Source organism: Mauremys reevesii, linkage group 6, assembly GCF_016161935.1.
Source record: "Mauremys reevesii isolate NIE-2019 linkage group 6, ASM1616193v1, whole genome shotgun sequence".
In the NCBI taxonomy this organism is placed as follows: Eukaryota; Metazoa; Chordata; order Testudines; family Geoemydidae; genus Mauremys; species Mauremys reevesii.
This window is the reverse complement of record NC_052628.1, coordinates 106,639,512-106,659,340: the sequence shown is the minus strand read 5'-3', so window position 1 is coordinate 106,659,340 and position 19,829 is coordinate 106,639,512. Positions and strand designations below refer to the sequence as shown.

At 39.6% G+C, this 19,829-nt stretch overlaps 1 protein-coding gene and 1 long non-coding RNA gene across 2 annotated transcripts in view; one reads left to right on the top strand and one right to left on the bottom strand.

Moving 5' to 3' along the window:
* The window catches only part of LOC120408429, a 37,465-nt gene that overhangs the window by 3,837 nt on the left and 13,799 nt on the right, over window positions 1–19,829 (top strand). The window contains exon 3 of the long non-coding RNA XR_005600682.1: window positions 17,042–17,156. This is a non-coding gene — a long non-coding RNA (uncharacterized LOC120408429). The remainder of the gene's footprint in view (window positions 1–17,041; window positions 17,157–19,829) is intronic.
* Window positions 6,433–19,829, bottom strand: part of GLDC (glycine decarboxylase) — a 58,156-nt gene continuing 44,759 nt past the window's right edge. Inside the window, exons 18-25 of the mRNA XM_039545344.1 lie at window positions 17,633–17,782; window positions 16,181–16,293; window positions 14,413–14,554; window positions 12,346–12,457; window positions 10,545–10,640; window positions 9,168–9,340; window positions 7,845–7,925; window positions 6,433–7,127 (exon numbers count right to left, since the gene is read on the bottom strand). Coding sequence (XP_039401278.1) covers window positions 6,984–7,127; window positions 7,845–7,925; window positions 9,168–9,340; window positions 10,545–10,640; window positions 12,346–12,457; window positions 14,413–14,554; window positions 16,181–16,293; window positions 17,633–17,782 — 1,011 coding nt within the window. The 3' untranslated portion in view covers window positions 6,433–6,983. The remainder of the gene's footprint in view (window positions 7,128–7,844; window positions 7,926–9,167; window positions 9,341–10,544; window positions 10,641–12,345; window positions 12,458–14,412; window positions 14,555–16,180; window positions 16,294–17,632; window positions 17,783–19,829) is intronic.

Genomic DNA, 19,829 nt, shown 5'->3' with positions numbered 1-19,829 from the left:
CTCATTGAAAAGTTCTGGCTTTCTGTGAAATGCTGGGTCGGGGAGAAGGACCTGAGGAATGCTGAGTATGTAGGAAGTAACCTGAAGAATCGAGCTGAAATGGTTGGAAATGAAACCTCATTTTCTCCTTGTCACGGCAAAATGGCAAGTCCCAAGTAATAACTTAAGCTTTATCTGCAATGAGGATTCAGACCAGTTACATCCATTGGTGCCCAGCCATGGCTGTTGCTGCAGTGGTGCAAATTCCTAGTGCAGACAGACAAAGACACTACTTTCATGATGGGGTTTGTGCCTGCTTTGAACTGTGCAGTGGTGCAATATACAGTAGAGCTTTTACATCAGGGCAGTTTCTTGAGTGGCTGTGATCAGGTTTTTTCCCTGCAGCAGACAAGGCCTACATTATAGCTCTTCTTTAGTAACTACATTAATTTTAGTAAGAGCCAATTCTATTATTCTTGCTGGAAAGAGAAGACTCTGAAATTTAACACAGCTGAGTTCCCCCTTAATGGGCTGGTGGGAATATCCTCCCTTGCTGTTCACATGGGAGCAGCTATTGCAGTTTGCTAGCAGTCATTTCCTTTCTTCAGCCTCTCCCTCCTGGCAAACACCAGCCAAAAAAAAAAAAAAAGTAACTTTCCAAAAACCAAAACAGGCGCTGTAGTCATCCACTTCATTTGCTAAACAATGGCATTAAAAAAAAAAAAAAAACCGCCGCTCTGGTCACTACACTGACCACTTGCCAAGTTTTTGCATATAGTCCCATACAACCTCTCCCATTATTCCATGGAAAGTATTTGCCTCACTGTGAATGAAACCGCTTCTCTGACTCGTAAGCTTTAAACTCGCTGCTGTTTGAGTGAACTGTGGCTTAGTATTAGTTAGGTAAATCTTGTCTGTAATATAAGTAAATGTATTTTTCTCCATCCTGTGTGCCAGACATGGTGGCCCTCTTGTTTTGAGGCAGCATTGTGCTAGCTGTGGTGTTACATGAAAAAGGTCTCTCTTTGCATTGATTCAGCTTTGCTCATTAAAAGGGTTAAGGTACTGCAGATCAGGAGTGAGGTCCTGTGGCAGAGTTGTACAGCTCATGTATGCACGATGCAGACCTCTACCTACTGCTGTCACTCGCACTGCTATAGATAAGACATTTCATCCAGTTTGCTTACAGCATTTTGTACCCTGGAGACTTGAGACTATTTTCATTTTACAACCCCTGTACAGAATTTGAATACAGCAAAACCTATACTACGTCAAGCAAAATAAAAGCAAACATTTTCAGTGCTATCTAAAGTCTGTCTGAAATTTAGAAACAAAATATGTGTTAAAGGGATTTAAAAATAAAGTTGCCCCTGAGCCTCAATTCTAGCATCACTACTGCAGGGTTATAAATACTGATTTGCTTCTTGGTGGATGGGATGGTGCAGAGTTCTTTTTTGTAAAGAAGCTTGGGTATATGTAAGTAATTCACTTATTTAGAATTCCTCAGTTATTGTCTTTCATCGTGAATACATGGAAATATAGAATTTCTTTTTAGCTAAGTTTGCAGAAATACAGGCTTTGCAACTGTTTCATTTGTGTATTTGAAAACACAAAAAATCAAGAAATGCAAAATAGTCCCCACAGTACCATTAACTTCTCCACTGAAGATCAAGTTTCACATTTCAGTATGAATAATAAGAATGCTGCCTGTATGCAATGTGGCCAAGTTAGCAGTACAATGGAAACAAGTTTTACATTTCTTGATTTCAAATATGCAACCTGAGCACTGCGTTACTATAGGTAGAAATCTAGTAGTTAAAGTACAGTACAGAAGTATTTCTGGATTCTATTTTCTGTTGTGCCACAGACTCATTTCAGTTTGAAAGATGCACTTAACTCCCTGTCTACTTCACAGGAGTGTCAGATGCTTAATACTTGTAAAACTACACGAAAGCCCAAAAAATTCAAGTGGTGGAATATATTTAGCTTGGATTTTCCAAAGACTCCTTGAAGCAGTGACCAAGTTTGGAAAGTTTCAGCACAAAAGGACAGTCTGAAAAAACAGAGTAAATAGGGTTGAAATACACCTTTTCATTAGGGTTGTCAAGTGATTTTAAAAAAATTAATCGCATTGCTAAACAACAATAGAATACCATTTATTTAAATATTTTTGGATATTTTCTACATTTTCAAATGTATTGATTTCAATTCTAACACACAATACAAAGTGTACCATGCTCACTTTTATTATATATATATAAACAAATATTTGCTGTAAAAATACAAAAATAGTATTTTTCAATTCACCTAATACAAGTACTGCAGTGCAATCTCTTTATCATGGAAGTTGAACTTACAAATGTAGAATTATGGACATTCTAAAACAAAACAATGTAAAATTTTAGAGCCTACAAGTCCACTCAGTCCTACTTCTTGTTCAGGCAATTGCTAAGGGAAACACGTTTTTTTACATTTGCAGAAGATAATGCTGATGATGGGTTCTGCTCGATAATGATCCAAAGCAGTGCAGACTGACGCTTGTTCATTTTAATCATTTGAGTCAGATGCCACCAGCAGAAAGTTGATTTTTTTTTTTTTTGGTAGTTTAGCTTCTGTAGTTTCCGCATCAGCGTGTTGCTCTTTTAAGACTTCTGAAAGAATGATCCACACCTCATCCCTCTCAGATTTTGGAAGGCACTGCAGATTCTTAAACCTTGGGTCGAGTGCTGTAGCTATCTTTAGAAATTTAACATTAGTATCTTCTTTGCATTGTGTCATATTTGCAGTGAAAGTGTTCTTAAAGCAAACGTGCTGGGTCATCATCCAAGACTGCTATCACATGAAATATATGGCAGAATGCAGGTAAAAAAGAGCAGGAAACGTACAATTCTCCCCCAAGGAGTTCAGTCACACATTTAATGAACACTTTTTTTTTAAATGAGTGTCATCAGCATGGAAGCGTCTCCTCTGGAACAATGGCCGAAGCATGAAGAGGCATATGAATCTTTATCAGAGGGGTAGCCATGTTAGTCTAGATCTGTAAAAAGCAACAGAGTCCTGTGGCACCTTATAAACTAATGACATGTGTCTGACAAAGTGGGTATTCACCCATGAAAGCTTATGCTCCAATACGTCTGTTAGTCTATAAGGTGCCACAGGACTCTTTGTTGCTTTTTATGAATCTTTAGCGCATCTGGCATGTAAATATCTTACAGTGTCAGCTACAACGGTGCCATGTGAACGCCTGTTCACTTTCAGGTGATGTAATTAAGAAGTGGGCTGCATTATCTACTGTAAATGTAAACAAATGTGTTTCTCTTAGGCCTGGTCTACACTGGGGGGGGGGGGGCGGGGAGAGGAGGAGGGTCCATCTAAGATACGCATCTTCAGCTACGAGACTAGCGTAGCTGAAGTTGACGTATCTTGGATTGACTTACTTGGCATCCTCCCGGCATGGGATCGACGGCTGCCTTCCCCCGTTGACTCAGCTTCTGCCTCTCGCCCTGGTGGAGTTCCAGAGTAGATGGAGAGAACGTTTGGGGATCGATGTATTGCATCTAGATGAGACGCGATACATCGATCCCCAATAGATCGATCACTACCTGCTGATCCGGCGGGTAGTGTAAACATACCCTTAGTGATTGGCTGAACAAGAAGTAGGACTGATTGGACTCGTAGGTTCTAAAGTTTTACATTGTTTTGTTTTTGAGTGCAGTTATGTAACAAAACTACATTTGTAAGTTGCACTTTCATGATAGAGATTGCACTACAGTATTTGTATGAAGTGAACTGAAAAATACTAATCATTTTTACAGTGCAACCATTTGTAATAAAAAATACAAAGTGTACAGTGCTCACTTTATATTCTTTGTAATTGAAATAGATATTTAAAAATGTAGAAAAACCATCCCAAAATAATGTAATAAATTTCAATTGGTAGTCTATTGTTTAACAGTGTGATTAATCACAATTTTTTTAATCACAATTAATTTGAGTTAATCGTGAGTTAACTGATTAATCGAAGCCCTGCTTTTCATTCATCTACGTTAACCTGATAATTACAACCACTGCACTAAGATGTACAATAGTGACTTCAAAATGTAAATTCACCTTTTGTCACTTCACATCCCCATGAAATATATTATGGAGTTACCATTTTAGACAAGTTGAAATATTTGTAAAGGAAGATAGATTAGGTTATCAATAGATACTATGTATATTGGCACTATAATAGTAAGGAAATCTGAGTTCAATTGCAGGAATATATCCTCTACCCTATCCACATTGGACATTTCTACAGTCGACAAAGGCATCCTTAAAAACAAGTTAGTATTTGCAAATATGGATAACTATTTATTTTCCTACTCTAGACATGACTAGAGAGAACAGCTTATACTAGTTTGCAGGAAATATTGTTGCAATAAATAAAGCCAAGTCCGTCAGTCTGTTCCAGTGGAGCGCCCCCGTGGGAGTTTTCCACGTCCTTTTATTGTAAATGGTTACATAAATCATCCTATTATGTGCATGTACCAACTTAATCCAACTTCTCGCCCCCTCTCCTGATTGGTGCTTTATGCACTGCGTGTTCCAGTGGTAAACACCTGGTCGACACTTAATCTGTGTGTCTCCTGATCGGATGTTGAGGGGGGAACCACTTCCGCCGCTCTAAATTCGGGGGCGGTTTTCCAACCCCCTTAGTGCTTAAGAAGTGTAAAGTTCCTACAAAATATAGAGAATAGGGTGCCTCACCCATTGAGAATAATCAGTCTCCATGGCTTAATTCCAAATAATTAGCACATGTCTACCTGGTTGTAATTCTACTCATGAGTGACTCCAGCATTTCTGTTTCTATAATTGACTACTGTACAATTGAACACAAAATTATAAAATGCCAGGAGCTCTGATTCAGCAGGAGGGGGGAGAATTATAAGCAGCCGTTTTCCTATTAAAGATTAACTAACAGCATTTCTAAAATAGAGTTTCAGGATCCTTTCATCATCAACAGAATACCTTACCCAAATATTTTGTGGAAAAGCAGGTACCTCCCTAACTACAATGGAAATTCAATTGTGAAGAGGGCTCAGCTCTTTTGTAGATCTGCACCCAGAAGTCCAAAGCCAGGAAGTGATCTCACTTTCAGGTGATGGCAGCAAAACTTGATGTGTATTTTTTTCCATTTTAAAAATCATCACTACAGTGGTTAGAGAAGCTAACAATGCATTGATAAGTAGAATGGCAGAAGTGCTTCTGGGATGTGTCAAACAACTAAACATTGTGCACAAAGCAGCAGCCCCAAATTTAGAGGGCAGATGCAAGATTAGAAACGCATGAGCATTCTGCATGCTTCCATTATAAGAATAATCCCTGTGCCCATTGAAGTGACACCTAGTTTGGCTTCACTGGTTCTAATAGTTTGGGGGTACCTCTTTGCACATGACTCTGAGACTAGGGAATCTGTGGAGACATTTCAGAGCAAGAGCAGCCTAACTTGTAAAAGGGATAGCGGGTAAAGTTGAGGTCTAAGATATAGGATGGAGACCCTTTAGTAGATCTAGTGTGTATTGTAAGACACATTTTCAAGTGAAGGTTATTTTTAGTTCTGCTGCTGTTTAGTTTTTCATTGTTTCACGTTGAGGTGAAACAGTAGGTGCTGTAACTGAGCTAATTACACCTTCCAGTGAAAAAATCTGGGGGGAAAAATTATTTTGCACCTCAACAGTATTGTTTATTTGAATGTCACATTGTAAAGGGACAAAGATTAAAAAAAAAAGCTTTCCTTCCCCCACCCCTCCAGTCTGTAACTAATGTTTCATTTGGTGGATACAGGTAATTATATGTATGGCCCTCATGATTGCATAGAGGGCACTGAAATTGTGAAAATACTCCCAAACATTGATTGATTAATTTATTTAAAAAAGATGCTTTCAAGGATGGAATGAATTTTACAAGTAATCTGAGTCATTTTTAGTCAGTGTCATTCCAGCTTTGCAATTGACTATTTGTACAGGTAATTCTGTGCAAATGCCATGAAACTCAATACTTGGCCATTTTGTCAGGAATTTTCTTTAAAAAAAAAAAAAATACACAAGGCCCTAATTATATGGCTCCCATCACCATAGTACCCAAACAATAGTTCAGGTTGCAACTCTTCAGCACCTACATAAAAGCTTGATTTCAATTTATTTAAGGGATATGCTATTGTGTGACTTTTCATTATGAAAGAGCTGAGGAGAGGACCAGGGGACAGAAAGAAGGCACTTTCATTAATGGTAGATAGGCACAGAAGTTGAGTAAATTACTTTGTTTTTTTGGTAATATCACAAACAGATTTGACTGCAGCTTTCATTTCTTGTAGGATCTACATCTCTTCTGGCATCTTTGACAACTCAATACCAAAGAAAAATTAGACTGGGACAAGCCAGACCCCCGTCCCCCCCAAAAAAGCCACTCTTAAAACTCTAGTGGACTTTATTGGAATACAAGCATTGACAGGTAAAAAACAAAAATACCACAGTTTAATATTAATCAATTACCACCACCACAGTCAGTGGTAACAGATTAGGTACATTAATAACAAAATCTACTTCCTGTGCTTATACAAAATGTAAACAATTACTGTAGCAGTTAATATTTAATGGTTACTGTCATATGAAATACCTGGAATAAAAATTATTCATCTCTCCTTGCAACCTTGAAAAATTCTATTATTTAAAGTCCTTAGTGCACAAAGAGCAGCAGACAAAAGGTGCTGAATCAAGGCAACTGTAACGTTAACTGTTCTTGATACTGAGGCACTGAATCAACTCAGTTTGCTTCCCCCTACTCTAGCGATTGTATTTACATTTTAACTGAGCAGCGGTTCAATTAACAATATGGCGATTACAAAAATATACATAGTATATAAATCCCCTTAGCGGGTGCAGGGGGAAAAGAACGCTGTCATGGCAGACTGAAATGCAGTGGTAAGGCATGAATCCAGCCACCTGGAAATAAAGGGATAAGACCTAGGAGGATGCTCTCTTCTGTTCAGAAAAGGGAGATTCATAGACTTCCATTGGTGGGCAGGTACAAACCAGATGTTGATCTCCATAGATGTCATCGATTCGAGCAATTGTGGGCCAAAATTTGCTTTCAGGCTTCACAAATGGCTAAATACAGAAAATGTGTTTAGAATTGGTGAGGTACCATTCATTAGCTCAACGTCTACCCAGGATCCACTAGCATCATTCAGGTATCAAAACATAAGATTAAGGGTCTGCCCGCTCCTTTGAAAGGCTCCAGAGTGCCCTATAGCAGTATACGCTTGCATTCCTCATCTCAGAAGGGCCCCATATGATGACAGTAAAGCAAACAGCTTCCCACTCCTCATCAGTCAACATCTTGTCAGAATCTAAACAGAGTTCTTTGCGATGGAGTTTGTGTAGTGCCTAACCCCATAGAACTCTGAACTTTTATTAGGGATCCTAGCACTACTGTAATACAGATAACCTTGCACAGAAGCAATGGAACTGAGAGGATTCCTACCTAGCTTCTCTCAGGGGCAAGGGTGGGGTGTTAGAAAGCCAGGTTAAGGTAGGTAGAGAGCATGTTTTGCAGAATGCTGAAGTCAAACAGTACCTCTCTCTCGGTTTGGTGAAAGGAAAATAGTTCATTTGCTATATATCAGGTCTAAACCATTAAAAGCAAGTATGTAAACAAGATAAATATTTTATTTAGATAAATTGGGGTTACTAAAATATTCTCCATGTCTAGGCTCGAGATACTGCCAGACTAACAACCAACCAAAAACAGAGCCACATTTACCTTTTGTCACAAACTAATGAACATTGGTAATTAAGAGATACTAAGATTAAATAGCTACTTACTAGTGGGAAAGCTGCTACTTCTCTGGAATAAGGACGATCCCAGTTAGGGGACGTAATGCAAGTCAGAGTGTGTGGTGACATCTACAACAGAATAAAAGCTAGTTAGTTAAAACATGCAGGGGAACTGGAGTCAATGAAACATATCAGTCTACCAACTCCACAAATCCATATTTTGCTAATACAACATCTTTATAGTTCAGATTAGTGCTGAGGGGATCTCTTGTGGATACAGCATGTTTAATCAACAAAACAAAAGATGGATTTTTAAAAAAGGAAATGGACTGAAGTGATTCAGAATATACTTTTTTTTTCAGCTTTACTATAGACATTATTTCAGAGATGAAAATAAAATAGGAAAGTGGAGAGAGGCTGGAGCATGAGGGAGCTGGTTAGAGTTGTGGCCATGAATTTTTGTTCCTTCTGCCTTGCTAGATTTCTGAATACAAGAACAGTAGCAGTAATCAGATTCTTCTCCACTCCATAACTTCGGTGTTGGGCAAGTGTATTCCTCATTCCCATTACAGTACAAGTTCCAACCCATTTGACTTTGGGGGAGGGGGAAGCAAGGGGGCAAGAGAGAAACTTCAAGCTACACAGTCTTCTTCAGGTTTAAGAGCTCCGTGCAGCTCAAAAGCTTCGCTTTCACCAACCAAAGTTGATCCACAGGGGATATTACCTTGTGTCTCATCTCCTGGAACCAATATGGTTACAAGCCCAATACAAAGAAAAAATAAGTCAGGTATTTGAAAACCCAGTGCAATGTTAGAGAAGGTGCAATTGACTTGTAACTCCTCTCTGGATACTCATTCTGTGTTTCAAGTAGTTTTGGGTACTATACGTGCTCAAGTGCCTCTTCCAATTTTTATGTTTTTACGATCAAGTTTTGGGGTTGGTTGCCCTCTTCTGAATAAGTGAGTGTCATTCACCCATTACTATGTAAGACCAAGAAAATACAAACATGACAAACTAAAATAATATACACACTGTTCACAAACTTTTCAGAATTTTTTCTCCAGTCTCAGTCACTATAGACAGGACTTCTGACTAAGTCAAGTCTAAAAGATGTCAGGGAAAAGCATTTAAGTTGATGGAACCCTTTAAATACACCCAAGATCTGTGAAATTTAGACAAATGTTTACTCAAATTTGCACATTAATGAATGGTTTATTCCTCCACTGTTTCATATTCTTGTTTGCATACAATAAGTTTCCTACAGTACTGAATTTCAGAAAAAAACCTTTTGGTAGCACTACAAATAAGATGACTTCAAACAGCAGCAATGAAGACCGTGGTGTTGTGAAGTTGGTCTGCATGTCAGCTCACCTTTAACGGGTTAACCCTGGAGTCCATTTTGCCTTCCTCTATTTCAGCAATTTCTTGACGAATGTTGATCATTGCATCACAAAATCTGTCCAGCTCTGCTTTGTCTTCAGATTCTGTTGGTTCGATCATAAGGGTCCCTGCCACTGGCCAGGACATTGTTGGAGCATGGAAGCCTGAATAAAAAGGAATCCCATCACTGATTACAGGGTACTTGTAAGCTAGTAAGAGTATTAACCAGCAGCTGATGTTTAGTTTTCTTAAATGCTGAAAAAGAAAGTTCTTAATTACAGTTGCTTTACATAGACCTTCAAGCGTGTCAGCAGACTAAAATCATACAGCTGGGCAACATGCCAGAGGGCATACATGACCGAAGTTAAAATCTCAAAGCACACCAGTCTCAGTCCAAAAGGAAAACCAGTCCCATAGTATTGTCTACAGTACATAGAAAGCCAGAAGTCTGACTACAGTAACTCCTCACTTAACGTTGTAGTTATGTTCCTGAAAAATGCAACTTTAAGTGAAGCAATGTTAAACAAATCCACTTGTCCCATAAGACTTAATGTAAATGCAGGGGGTTAGGTTCCAAGGACATTTTTTGAAGCCACCATCTATCTATTTTCAAATGGTGAGATGTGCCCTCTCCTGGACACTACAGAGCAGGGAGGATTTTTTTCCTGGTACCGAACAGTTAAAACTGATTTTAGGATTAGTTATTTTACTGAGAATCTCTTACAGGATGGCATTTTAGTGACAGCTGCCCATGTTAACTTAGGAACATAACAGTTGCTATATAGGAACAGACCAGTGCCAGTGGTCCATGTAGTCCAGTAACTTCTCTGACAGGAGCCAGTTGTGGATGCTTCGGGAAGGTGCAAGAAATTGCATAATGGCTAATTAAGGAATACTTTTCCCACAGTGGAAGTTTCTTCCTAACCTCCATCAGTGGCTGACCTATGCCATGAAGCATAAGAACATTTAAAAGTTTAAGGATTTAAACTATTTGACATAACTATAGATGCTCTCATTTTCCATACAGAGGTTTAACCTTGTTTGAATCCCACAAAGTTCTTGGACTAAGCCAGATCCTCAGATCCTGTCTGCATGTGCCTTGCACAGCCCAGGAGGGGGTTGCAAAGTTAACAGTAAGTCCCTTTTGCTCTTGCCTGGTGCAGCAAAGAGGAGCATCTGTGCTGGATTCCCACAGTTCCAGCAGCTGGAGAGTGTCCAAATACAGTCAACATAAGGGGATAGGAGGGTGGTGGTATAGGAGCTACTATGTTGCTACAGAACACTAGAAGAATCTGTTGCCCTGGAAGGTAGGTTTAAGAAATTCTAGTCTTTACTGCTGTAAATGACATGTCCTTTTTGGACTCTTACCATAGTCTTGAAGCCTCTTTGCAACATCCACAGCTTCAACATTTGCTGTTTTCTTGAAGGGTCTGGCATCCAAAATAAATTCATGAGCTACATAACCTGTAGGTGAATAAAGGTTACATACGGATCTCACTTGTTGAAGAACAGAGCAGAACTACACATTGGCCTCAATTTTAATACCACATTTCAGTTCCTGTGGAGTACACATCTCAAGGATGAGCAAGGACTGTCCAGTTGGAGACTGCAGTTTCACAAGTGCACATTTAAGAGACTATGTGAACTACAAGTGTATTTGAATATTTATTTGCCGTCCCTTTACCTCTCCCTTGCCACACTTTTAAATGATTACTTTTAAAAACAAAATTTCCTTGGTACACATACAGAAACAACACTGTGTTGGAGCGAATTAGATTTAGCAAGAGCCAAATCAGAGAAGTGCTCAAAGCAGCTCCTCTTATATGTGAGCATATCCTCCCTCCTCTATTCTTTTTATGTACATGCCTTTCCTCCAGACAATTTAGGTTAAGTACATTTTCAGGCCTGTCCAATAATGAAGCAGGACTCTGCCACATGATGATTAATGTTTGGCTCATAAGGTCCCCAGATCAGCAGGTCCTGAGAAAGGAGCATGCTCAAATTCTGAAAGAAAACAGTAGCTCATTTTTTTGAATGACCCCCTCTGACCAATATTGAGAGTTGCTAATGGGCTGAGGCCGAAAACTATATTCAGCCATGCCAGAAAAGCAGGATTAATAATATCTCAGGCCCTTGAGTAACAAGGGAAAGATCATGGATTCTCCAGAGGAAAATGCTTTCCTCCAGGCTTTTTGTGCAAGTGTGACCCCAACTACATTGCCATTGCCATCACCATTCCAGATAAATAGGGTTACTCTTGAACAGAAGATTGAACATTTCACTTCCGAGCCTTTCAAAAACTTAGATTTAGCTTTGTATTTCTGTGAACTACGGTTCTCATTTTTAAAATACTGTCAGCAGCTTTAATCAATCTTTACTCGCTTTAAAGTAAAGTATTTACATAGCTACACACAAAGGTTGAGTATATGGAATGCATTTTGGACATTTTTAATGCCATTTAATTGAAACAGGGAAGAGGCAGTCCCCAAAATAAGATCTTTCTTCTACTGACTTGAAACGTGCAATCTGATATTCTTCACAATTTCTGCCCTGCCTTAAGGGGAAAAAAGAAAAGAGTGGGTAGGCAATAGCTGAACCATTCCCCAAAAAGGTTACATTTCATAACAAAAGTGTTAAGGAACTGAAACAGATCTGGATTAGTCTCCTAAACCAGCCATGCATCACCACAGGCGTTTTTTAGGGTGGTAATAGGGAGTATTGAATAAGAAATCATTTAAATCATTTAAAATTCTTTGCTTACTGTGCTGCATATTATATTGAATTACTACAGTCTCACGTCAATGACTTCCTATTTAACTTTTTTTTTCCACTATTTAAATTAAAATAAGACTTAACAATTTGAGAACAATCTCTGGTTCAAAGACCGGCAGACGACTCATTTTACAACTTTTAACATTGTTGCAACTAATTACCAGAAGTGCACTTTTCACCTCTACCAATACCTTAGCTTCATTTTGGCTCCTTCTAGGATTAGCACTATTTCCCTCTGCCTAGTTATTTTCCTGGGAATGCTCTGTTTTTCAGTCTGTGCTGGGACTGAAAACCCTCACATCAGTTTAAAGCAAACACCACATCTACAATCCAAAGTCCTATAGGAGATGCTGGGAGAAACCAGAATGTCAGGAGACAAAGTAAGCTCAATACTTGCCTCTTGCCCCTCTGAAAAGGACTTTGTAGTGTTTCTCTAGTCTTTTTGCCATGTAGTTAGCATTTAATATAGCAATCTCGGAAGCGTGTTTAAGACCCTTTCCACCCATCATCTGAAAAGAGCAAAAACACTATAGAACACAGGTCTGAAACAACCCCTTACCCATAAACAAGAAACATAGTCTCATAGCTTAACACGTCAGTTCATAAACTCACTGACACACACAGCATTTCCTGTTTCACCTACCCCTCTTTTGGAAGGGTGGAACCCAAGACTCACTAAAACAGGGGTCAGCAACCTTTCAGAAGTGGTGTGCCAAGTCTTCATTTATTCACTCTAATGTATGGTTTTGCGTGCCAGTAATACGTTCTAACCTTTTTAGGTGGTCTCTTTCTATAAGTCTATAATATCTAACTAAACTATTGTTGTATGTAAAGTAAATAAGGTTTCAAAATGTTTAAGAAGCTTCTTTTAAAATTAAATTAAAATGCAGAGCCCCCCAGAGCAGTGGCCAGGACCTGGGCAGTGTGAGTGTCACTGAAAATCAGCTCATGTGCCACCTTCAGCACACGTGCCGTAGGTTGCCTACCCCTGCACTAAAAGCTTGGATGTTCTTCAGTGATTAGCGTGAGCAGCTCTAAGTACCACAGTATTTCAGAGTACACATTTTCAGATGATATTTAGTTTTCTTTCACATTAAATTGACAACAAACTGGCACGTTCCTTCATATGAAGGAATTTTGGTAGACAAATAAGGATTTGTTTTCGGTTTAGCAAACAGGATAATTCACAAAACAAGGAACTTTCCACAGCCCTTAAATAGCTTTAAAATGGGTAGAAGAGGGTTGCTTGGTGTGACAGGGTCAAACGCATCCCTGGATTTCCAAAATGCTGTTCACAGCCTCTCACTTCATTTGGAGAGCAGCCTATAGAGGCTGCTGGTTTATTATCTATGCTCAGTATGAAAGAGCAGGGAGATGCGTACACTTAAAATAATATGCTCCAGTGTGAATATTTCAAAATGGGAATCCGCTTACAATACCAAGCATCATTATACATTTTTAGGCTCATCTTAAACTCTAGGATCTGAAGCATTTTTAATAGCGTTTACCAAATAAGTGTCAAATTAGCCCATGATTCTAACCATGTGTCAAAGTTTCACGGTGTTCCAAAATATTTAAATATAGACAAACACTAAAGCCAAGTTCTCATGTACCCTAACCAAAGCTAATCAGATTTGATTTTCATAGGTTAGTAAGATTTTACTGAAGACCATTTTTGTCCCCCAAAGAAAGACGTTTCAAGGAAGTTGCATTTACTAGCTGCGGAGTGTTTCTAACATTTTTTAACACAATACTGCAGCATATTGAGACAAAGTAGGTAAGAAATTCTGTAAATAAGAAATTAATTTACTATTGCCAAGAAGCTCCCTGAAGAACATGAAAACCAGATGACTCTGAGAAACAGTGGGAGGACAAGCCTCTTTTTTGGATACAGTCTAATTTAGAACTCTGGCCTCAAGAATTATTAAAAGGCAACAAATGTGGACATTAAACAAGTTGAATATGTTCATTTATGGCACTAGTTCATTGTACTGCCCTCACTATCTATAGAAGCAGCACCCCCAAAGACAGCAAGGATCCTAACATGAAATTTATTCCTGAAATCTGCTCTAGGACTTAACAGAGGCGTTGGTTGCTTTGTTTATTGTGTGCATGTCTTCTTGGGGGAAAACTGCATTAAACAGCCTTATAACATTCTACTTGCCCAGGTGAAATATTTTTTTTTCCCTTTGACATGTGAGTAAAGTATAACTCCTTGAGGTGAAGGGCAAGTAATCAGATTTTGTACTTGGGTTGGAAAGTTTTCCTGGGCATTTTTCAAGACTATCTGAAATTAAAATGTGTGAATCAATGCCACCATTTTCAGTGACCTTGTGAACCCATGTGAAAGCATGAATGTTGGATAGGTCTAAAGTACTCAATTTCACCTTCCCAAATGTAGAAATGCCACTGGGAAAAATAAACAGATCCTTAACTGATGCTGGGGAGAAAAAAATCTACGCACCTTGATATAGGCCCAGGAAATAGGCAATATAGCACTGGAGCCCCAAGGGGCAGCACTGATTGTACCCAAAGGGCATGCATCCTTATCAAGCTGTAGCACAACAACAGGATGGCTAGGCAGGTAGGGCACCAGATGATTCTTCCTGAAACACAGATACATTGATTTTAAAACAAACACATTGCTGTATCATTTTGGCTAGCTTCAGAAGAGGATTCCCACTTCTTTTTTAATCTGTCAGGAATATCAAGTGTAGAAATCCACTTTAATGATTTCCATGCTAGTCTACATTTCCTTTATCATTCACTCCAAATAGAATCAATTGCTGTGGTGAGTTTTGCAAGATGGACACTAGTCCGTTAAAGATTAGATTGAAGACAGCTTACTTCAAAAATAAATCTGAGCTGGTAATCTAGTGAGAGGTTCCGTATTAAATTGCCAGTTCCTTACCCATGTCTATTTGTGTTAGACTTACATTTGCAACAGTAAATCCTTGTTCTTTCCTAGACTGGTTTTTGTCCGGATTTGAGCACAGATTATCAAGACTACAGTATGCAAAATCATGCTGTTTCCCATGCCACCCCATTATTGCAATGGTTTTCCTTATCCTATCTGTTTTGCTTATGTGGTATTTATCATCAGGACCAAAAGTTTAAGACCCTTCATGTTGCAAGAAGTCAATGGGTTTAACAAGCAGGATGATCGTCTACACACAGAGCACACATTTTCCAGGTGGAGCATGGCCTATGTTTTCATTATTTGCAAACGAAATACCAGGTCATTGCCCACGTTATTCTAGAATGATGGAATTCTTTCCCTTCACCATAGAATCATAGAAGATTAGGGTTGGCAGACCTCAAGAGGTCATCTAGTCCAACCCCCTGCTCAAAGCAGGACCAATACCAACTATCTCTGCAGATTTGTATTTCCCAATCTGAGGAACATTAAACTAGTCATTGGGGATGGGTGAAAGGAGAAGAAATGTAGAACAGAGTGATGGAGTAAGGGATGGGGTAAGTTTAGGGTTAGACGGAAAGCTGTACAACTCCAGCTGTACATCCACAATCAACATTTATAGTAGCTGTGGGTAAAGTATGCAGTTTCTCCTTGAAAGTCACCAGCCTTTCCTCCCTAAGCAGGCCCTTTAATGCAGCTGACCATGACTGCAATTTGCATAGACAGACTCCAGGATCAGTATCAGCCCACCTGCACAAGCTTCTCTTCGCAACTGCTGGGACATTCCTTATAGCTAGTCATCAATAAAAGACTCCCACCTACCCAGAACAGCATGTTGCCTTCTAGGGCGTAAGAGAAAACAAACAAACAAAAATGAAGTGAATAAGAAGTCTAGAAAAGAAACTTCCAGGATACTGATTGTGCAAGGGAACTATGGGAGCGTCCATCTGCTAATCCATCACAAAAACATGGAAAACCACTACCACAGTGAGGCAAATTTGTTAGCACCATTTAACTAAAAACTAACTTCTGATATGCCTGGCTCCAGAGTCACCAAGGGGGTGGTTGCTTGTCAAGACTCTAGTGCACTGGCTGAGGGATATGTGAGCACAGTAGTGATATCAAGACAACAATACAATGGTATTCAAATGCCAGTCTTAACTGCCTTACAAACAGAAACGTACACAACAACTGCTGCCAAAACTAAGCCTCTCCCAAGTCAGTGCTAATGGCCCTTACTCTCAATTGTTCTGTACAATTAACTAGGGTGCCTTCTCCTCCAAAGTAAATTTAAGAGCTAAAGCCTGATACTCACACTCCAATTGGCCCCATTCCAGGACCTCCTCCTCCATGGGGAATGCAAAAGGTTTTGTGAAGGTTTAAATGAGAGACATCAGATCCATAGTCTCCAGGGCGACACAGACCCACCTGTCGGAGAATCACCACCAAAAGCTCAAATGCTGTCTCAGAAAATGTATTTTTCATATGCAAACTGATTTCATCACTGCCATTTGACACTCTAGAAGTCACCATTGTAGAAAGTTGCATCTGTTAATGACCTATCAACATGCTTTAGTGTCATTTCTTCAATTTGTGCCGGTTTTCTATGCAAAAATGAGTCTAAAATTTAGATTTATTTTGTTTTCCTTTACAAGGCCATATCCATAGGAAGGTTTAGCATCTTTTACAAATGTTAAATTCCTAACTAAATATGTAACAGACACCTAGATCACATAAAGGACTTTAGACTTAAAATTCAATTTACTATTCTGGCCTTTCAGATAGTTCTTAGAAAAATCTTTGAGGCCAATGAGAACATTACAAATAATTCTATTCACTAGACTTCTGGTAATTCAGCATGTAGCCCATTTTAAATTATATTTGTGACAGCAATTTCCTGCATCTCTTTGTGTGACCTTAGTGAACTACGTGCAAGTATCTTTGGGGGCCATTGTTTTAAGTTAATGGTTTTGTATGATTGTGTTCTACTCCACGGGGGAGGGCTAAAGCTCTGTCGGGAACAGGTGGTGATTAAGACAAACCAGCCAGGTTGTAGTCCTTCCAGGGAGGTGTCACCTGGGAAGCCTTCCATATACTATTTCAAACTGGATTCTCCAGAGACTAGCAGACAAAGGAATGACATTTGGATAAAAAGCTTGAGTTTTAACTTTCTCAGGGCCTCTCTTTTGATCCAACAAGTCGACAGGACCGTCCACGAGGGAACAACACTTGCAGAAGGGATGGAAGGACTTGACCTGTGACAGCCCCATAAGACTGATGGGTGACCTCGGGTAAGCTTTTTTGTATGTAGGTAGGTAGGTAGGTTCTTTTATGGTTTTGAATGCGTCTTCTCTCCAATACTGTATGTGCTTGCTTATAAAGAGCTGTGTGAGGACTTGTAACTGCAGGCAATGATGCTGTTCACAGCCTCTGGAGAGAGAGCAAAGCACAGACACTGGGCTGCTTAGGCCGCCTGGCTTGGTGGAAATATCACCGGATAAGGCGGGAACTGTGCAGCCTTGAAAACCTTGGGTCAGGAAGGAGAGAGATGCTGATTTCTGCCCTGAACTGTGACCATATTTTTTTACATCCAATTTCTACTGGTGTTTTTGGTAACCTCAGTTTCTTTCCAAACATTTATGGTGTATCAGTCTTATGGTGAAGCTGTGGTAGAGTTGAAAGTGTGAGAACTGACATTTGTTGTTTTTCTGGAAGTTACCACCACCAACACCAATAAATAGCTAAAATCTGTTTAACAGATTCACACCTGGGCATTCATGTTTGCACCATCTAGGTAAACCTGGCCTCCATGTTTGTGAATCAGGTCACACACATCACTGATATCCTCTTCAAACACACCATTGGTGGATGGGTATGTGATCATGATGGTTGCCAAGTTATCTTTGTGCTTATCCACCTTTAGAAAAGGAGGGAATATAGAAGGTTACTCGAGGGTCACAAATTTCTCTTCAGCAAAATCCTTTACAAAAATCACCACCACAAGCGTTTCACATGCTGAAAACAAGTTTACCCATCTCATCCAGCAAAATCGTAACTGCCCATCACCCTTCCTGGCACATGATTTTGGTGCTAAGTTGTAGACTTTGGGAAAATTTAATGATCGCTAAGAAAAAAAATGTTTATGCAAATTTTCTATCTGGTTACTTAAGTGAAAGCTGTTGAGATCTACTTTTCCTTCTGAAGCATCTATGTCGAAATGTTTGTTCACCAAGACTAATTTAAACCAACAATAGGTTGGGAAAAGTAGTATGAAAAACGGTTACTTGCCTGTACGGTAATGGCCATTCGAGATGTATGGCACACACATCCATTCCACCATACAAGTATGTGTGCACCCAATGCAGTAGAGTCGGAGACTTTGTCGGCAGTACCATGAGGCAGCACATGTGCCCCTGCCATCCTTGTGTGTGGAGCCAAGGGCATAACATCTTTCACACAACTGTCTGTCTGTCTAATACCCACAGTCCCAGGGAAGGTGGGACAGTTGTGGAATGTATATGTGCACAATACATCTCAAAGAACAACAGTTACTATACACTACTACAGGAAAGTAAACAGGTGTTTTTTCCCCACCCTCTTGAGTGATTATGCACAGATACATTCCACTGCAGGTGATTCACAAGCAGTTTCCTTAGAGATGGTAGGACTTGAAGAGAGACTACAGCACTGACTTTCCAAAGATGGCATTGTCCCGGGAAGCTGGAGTGACAGTGTAATGACTGAAAAAAAGATATGTACCAACAACCATGTTGTTGCTGCTTTGCAAATGTCTACTATCGGTATGTTACTTAAGAAGGCTGATGAAGTGTAATGAATCCTAGTGGAATGGGTTGTTATTCTTTGATACAGTCAGAAATCCAGTGAGATGTATGCTGGGCTGTAACTGGTTGCCCTTTCATCCTTTCAGTGAATCTCCTAAACTTTTTGTAGCCTCATCTGAAAGATTTTGTTGCTGTCCAGATAAGGATAGAGCCCTCCAAATGACTAGAGTGTGAAGCTTCTCTTCAGGTTTGCTAGAATGAGGGTTTTTTGGGGGGAAAAACAAAACTGGAATATGAATGGCCTGACATGAAATGTAGATACAACGTTAAACATAAGCTTCAGGGGTAGCCTAAGAAAAACCTTACTTTTGTGAAATGTCATGGAGACAGAGTCAGCTAGCAGTGCCTCAAGCTCCAACCCCCTTCTTGTGGAAGTAATTGCTCCCAGAAAGGCTATTTTCATTGACAGCAATGATAATCAAGTTGTTGCCAAAGGTTTGAAAGGGAAGCCCATTAAACAGGTCAAAACTAAATCCAGGTCCCATGAGGGTACTGGATCAGAGACTGGAGGGTGCATATGAATAAGACCCTTTAAAAGTTCTCTGCTATTTTGCCTTTAATATTGTCTAAGTATCCCAATGGAAAGGCAATTTGGGGCACCACATTTTAAGAAAGATGTGGACAAACTGGAGGGAACCCGACCTATAAGGTATGCTTACTCTTGAGAAAAGATGACTGAGCAGGGACCTGATAACAGTCTTCAAATGTATTATGGGCTGTTATAAAGTGGATAACAATCAATTGTTTTCCATGTCCACTGAAGGTAGGACAAGTACTAAGAGGCTTAATTTGCAGCAAGGGAGATTTAAGTTAAATATTAGAAAAAAAAGAAAATCTTATTCTAGGGATAGTTCTGGAATAGGCTTCCAAGGGAGGCTGTGAAATCCCCATCACTGAAGGTTTTTTAAAAACAGGTTAGACAAACACCTGCAAGGGATGGACTAGGTATATTTGGTCCTGCCTTACTGTAGGGGGCTGGACTAGATAACCTCTCAAAGTCCCTCCCACCCCTATACTTCTATGAGCTCTAAGGCAGAAATCCCTGTTTCTTTGTCCTCATGGAGAATGAGATACAGCTAGGACATTTGTCTCTCACACATCCCTTGCCTAAACAAAACGAGG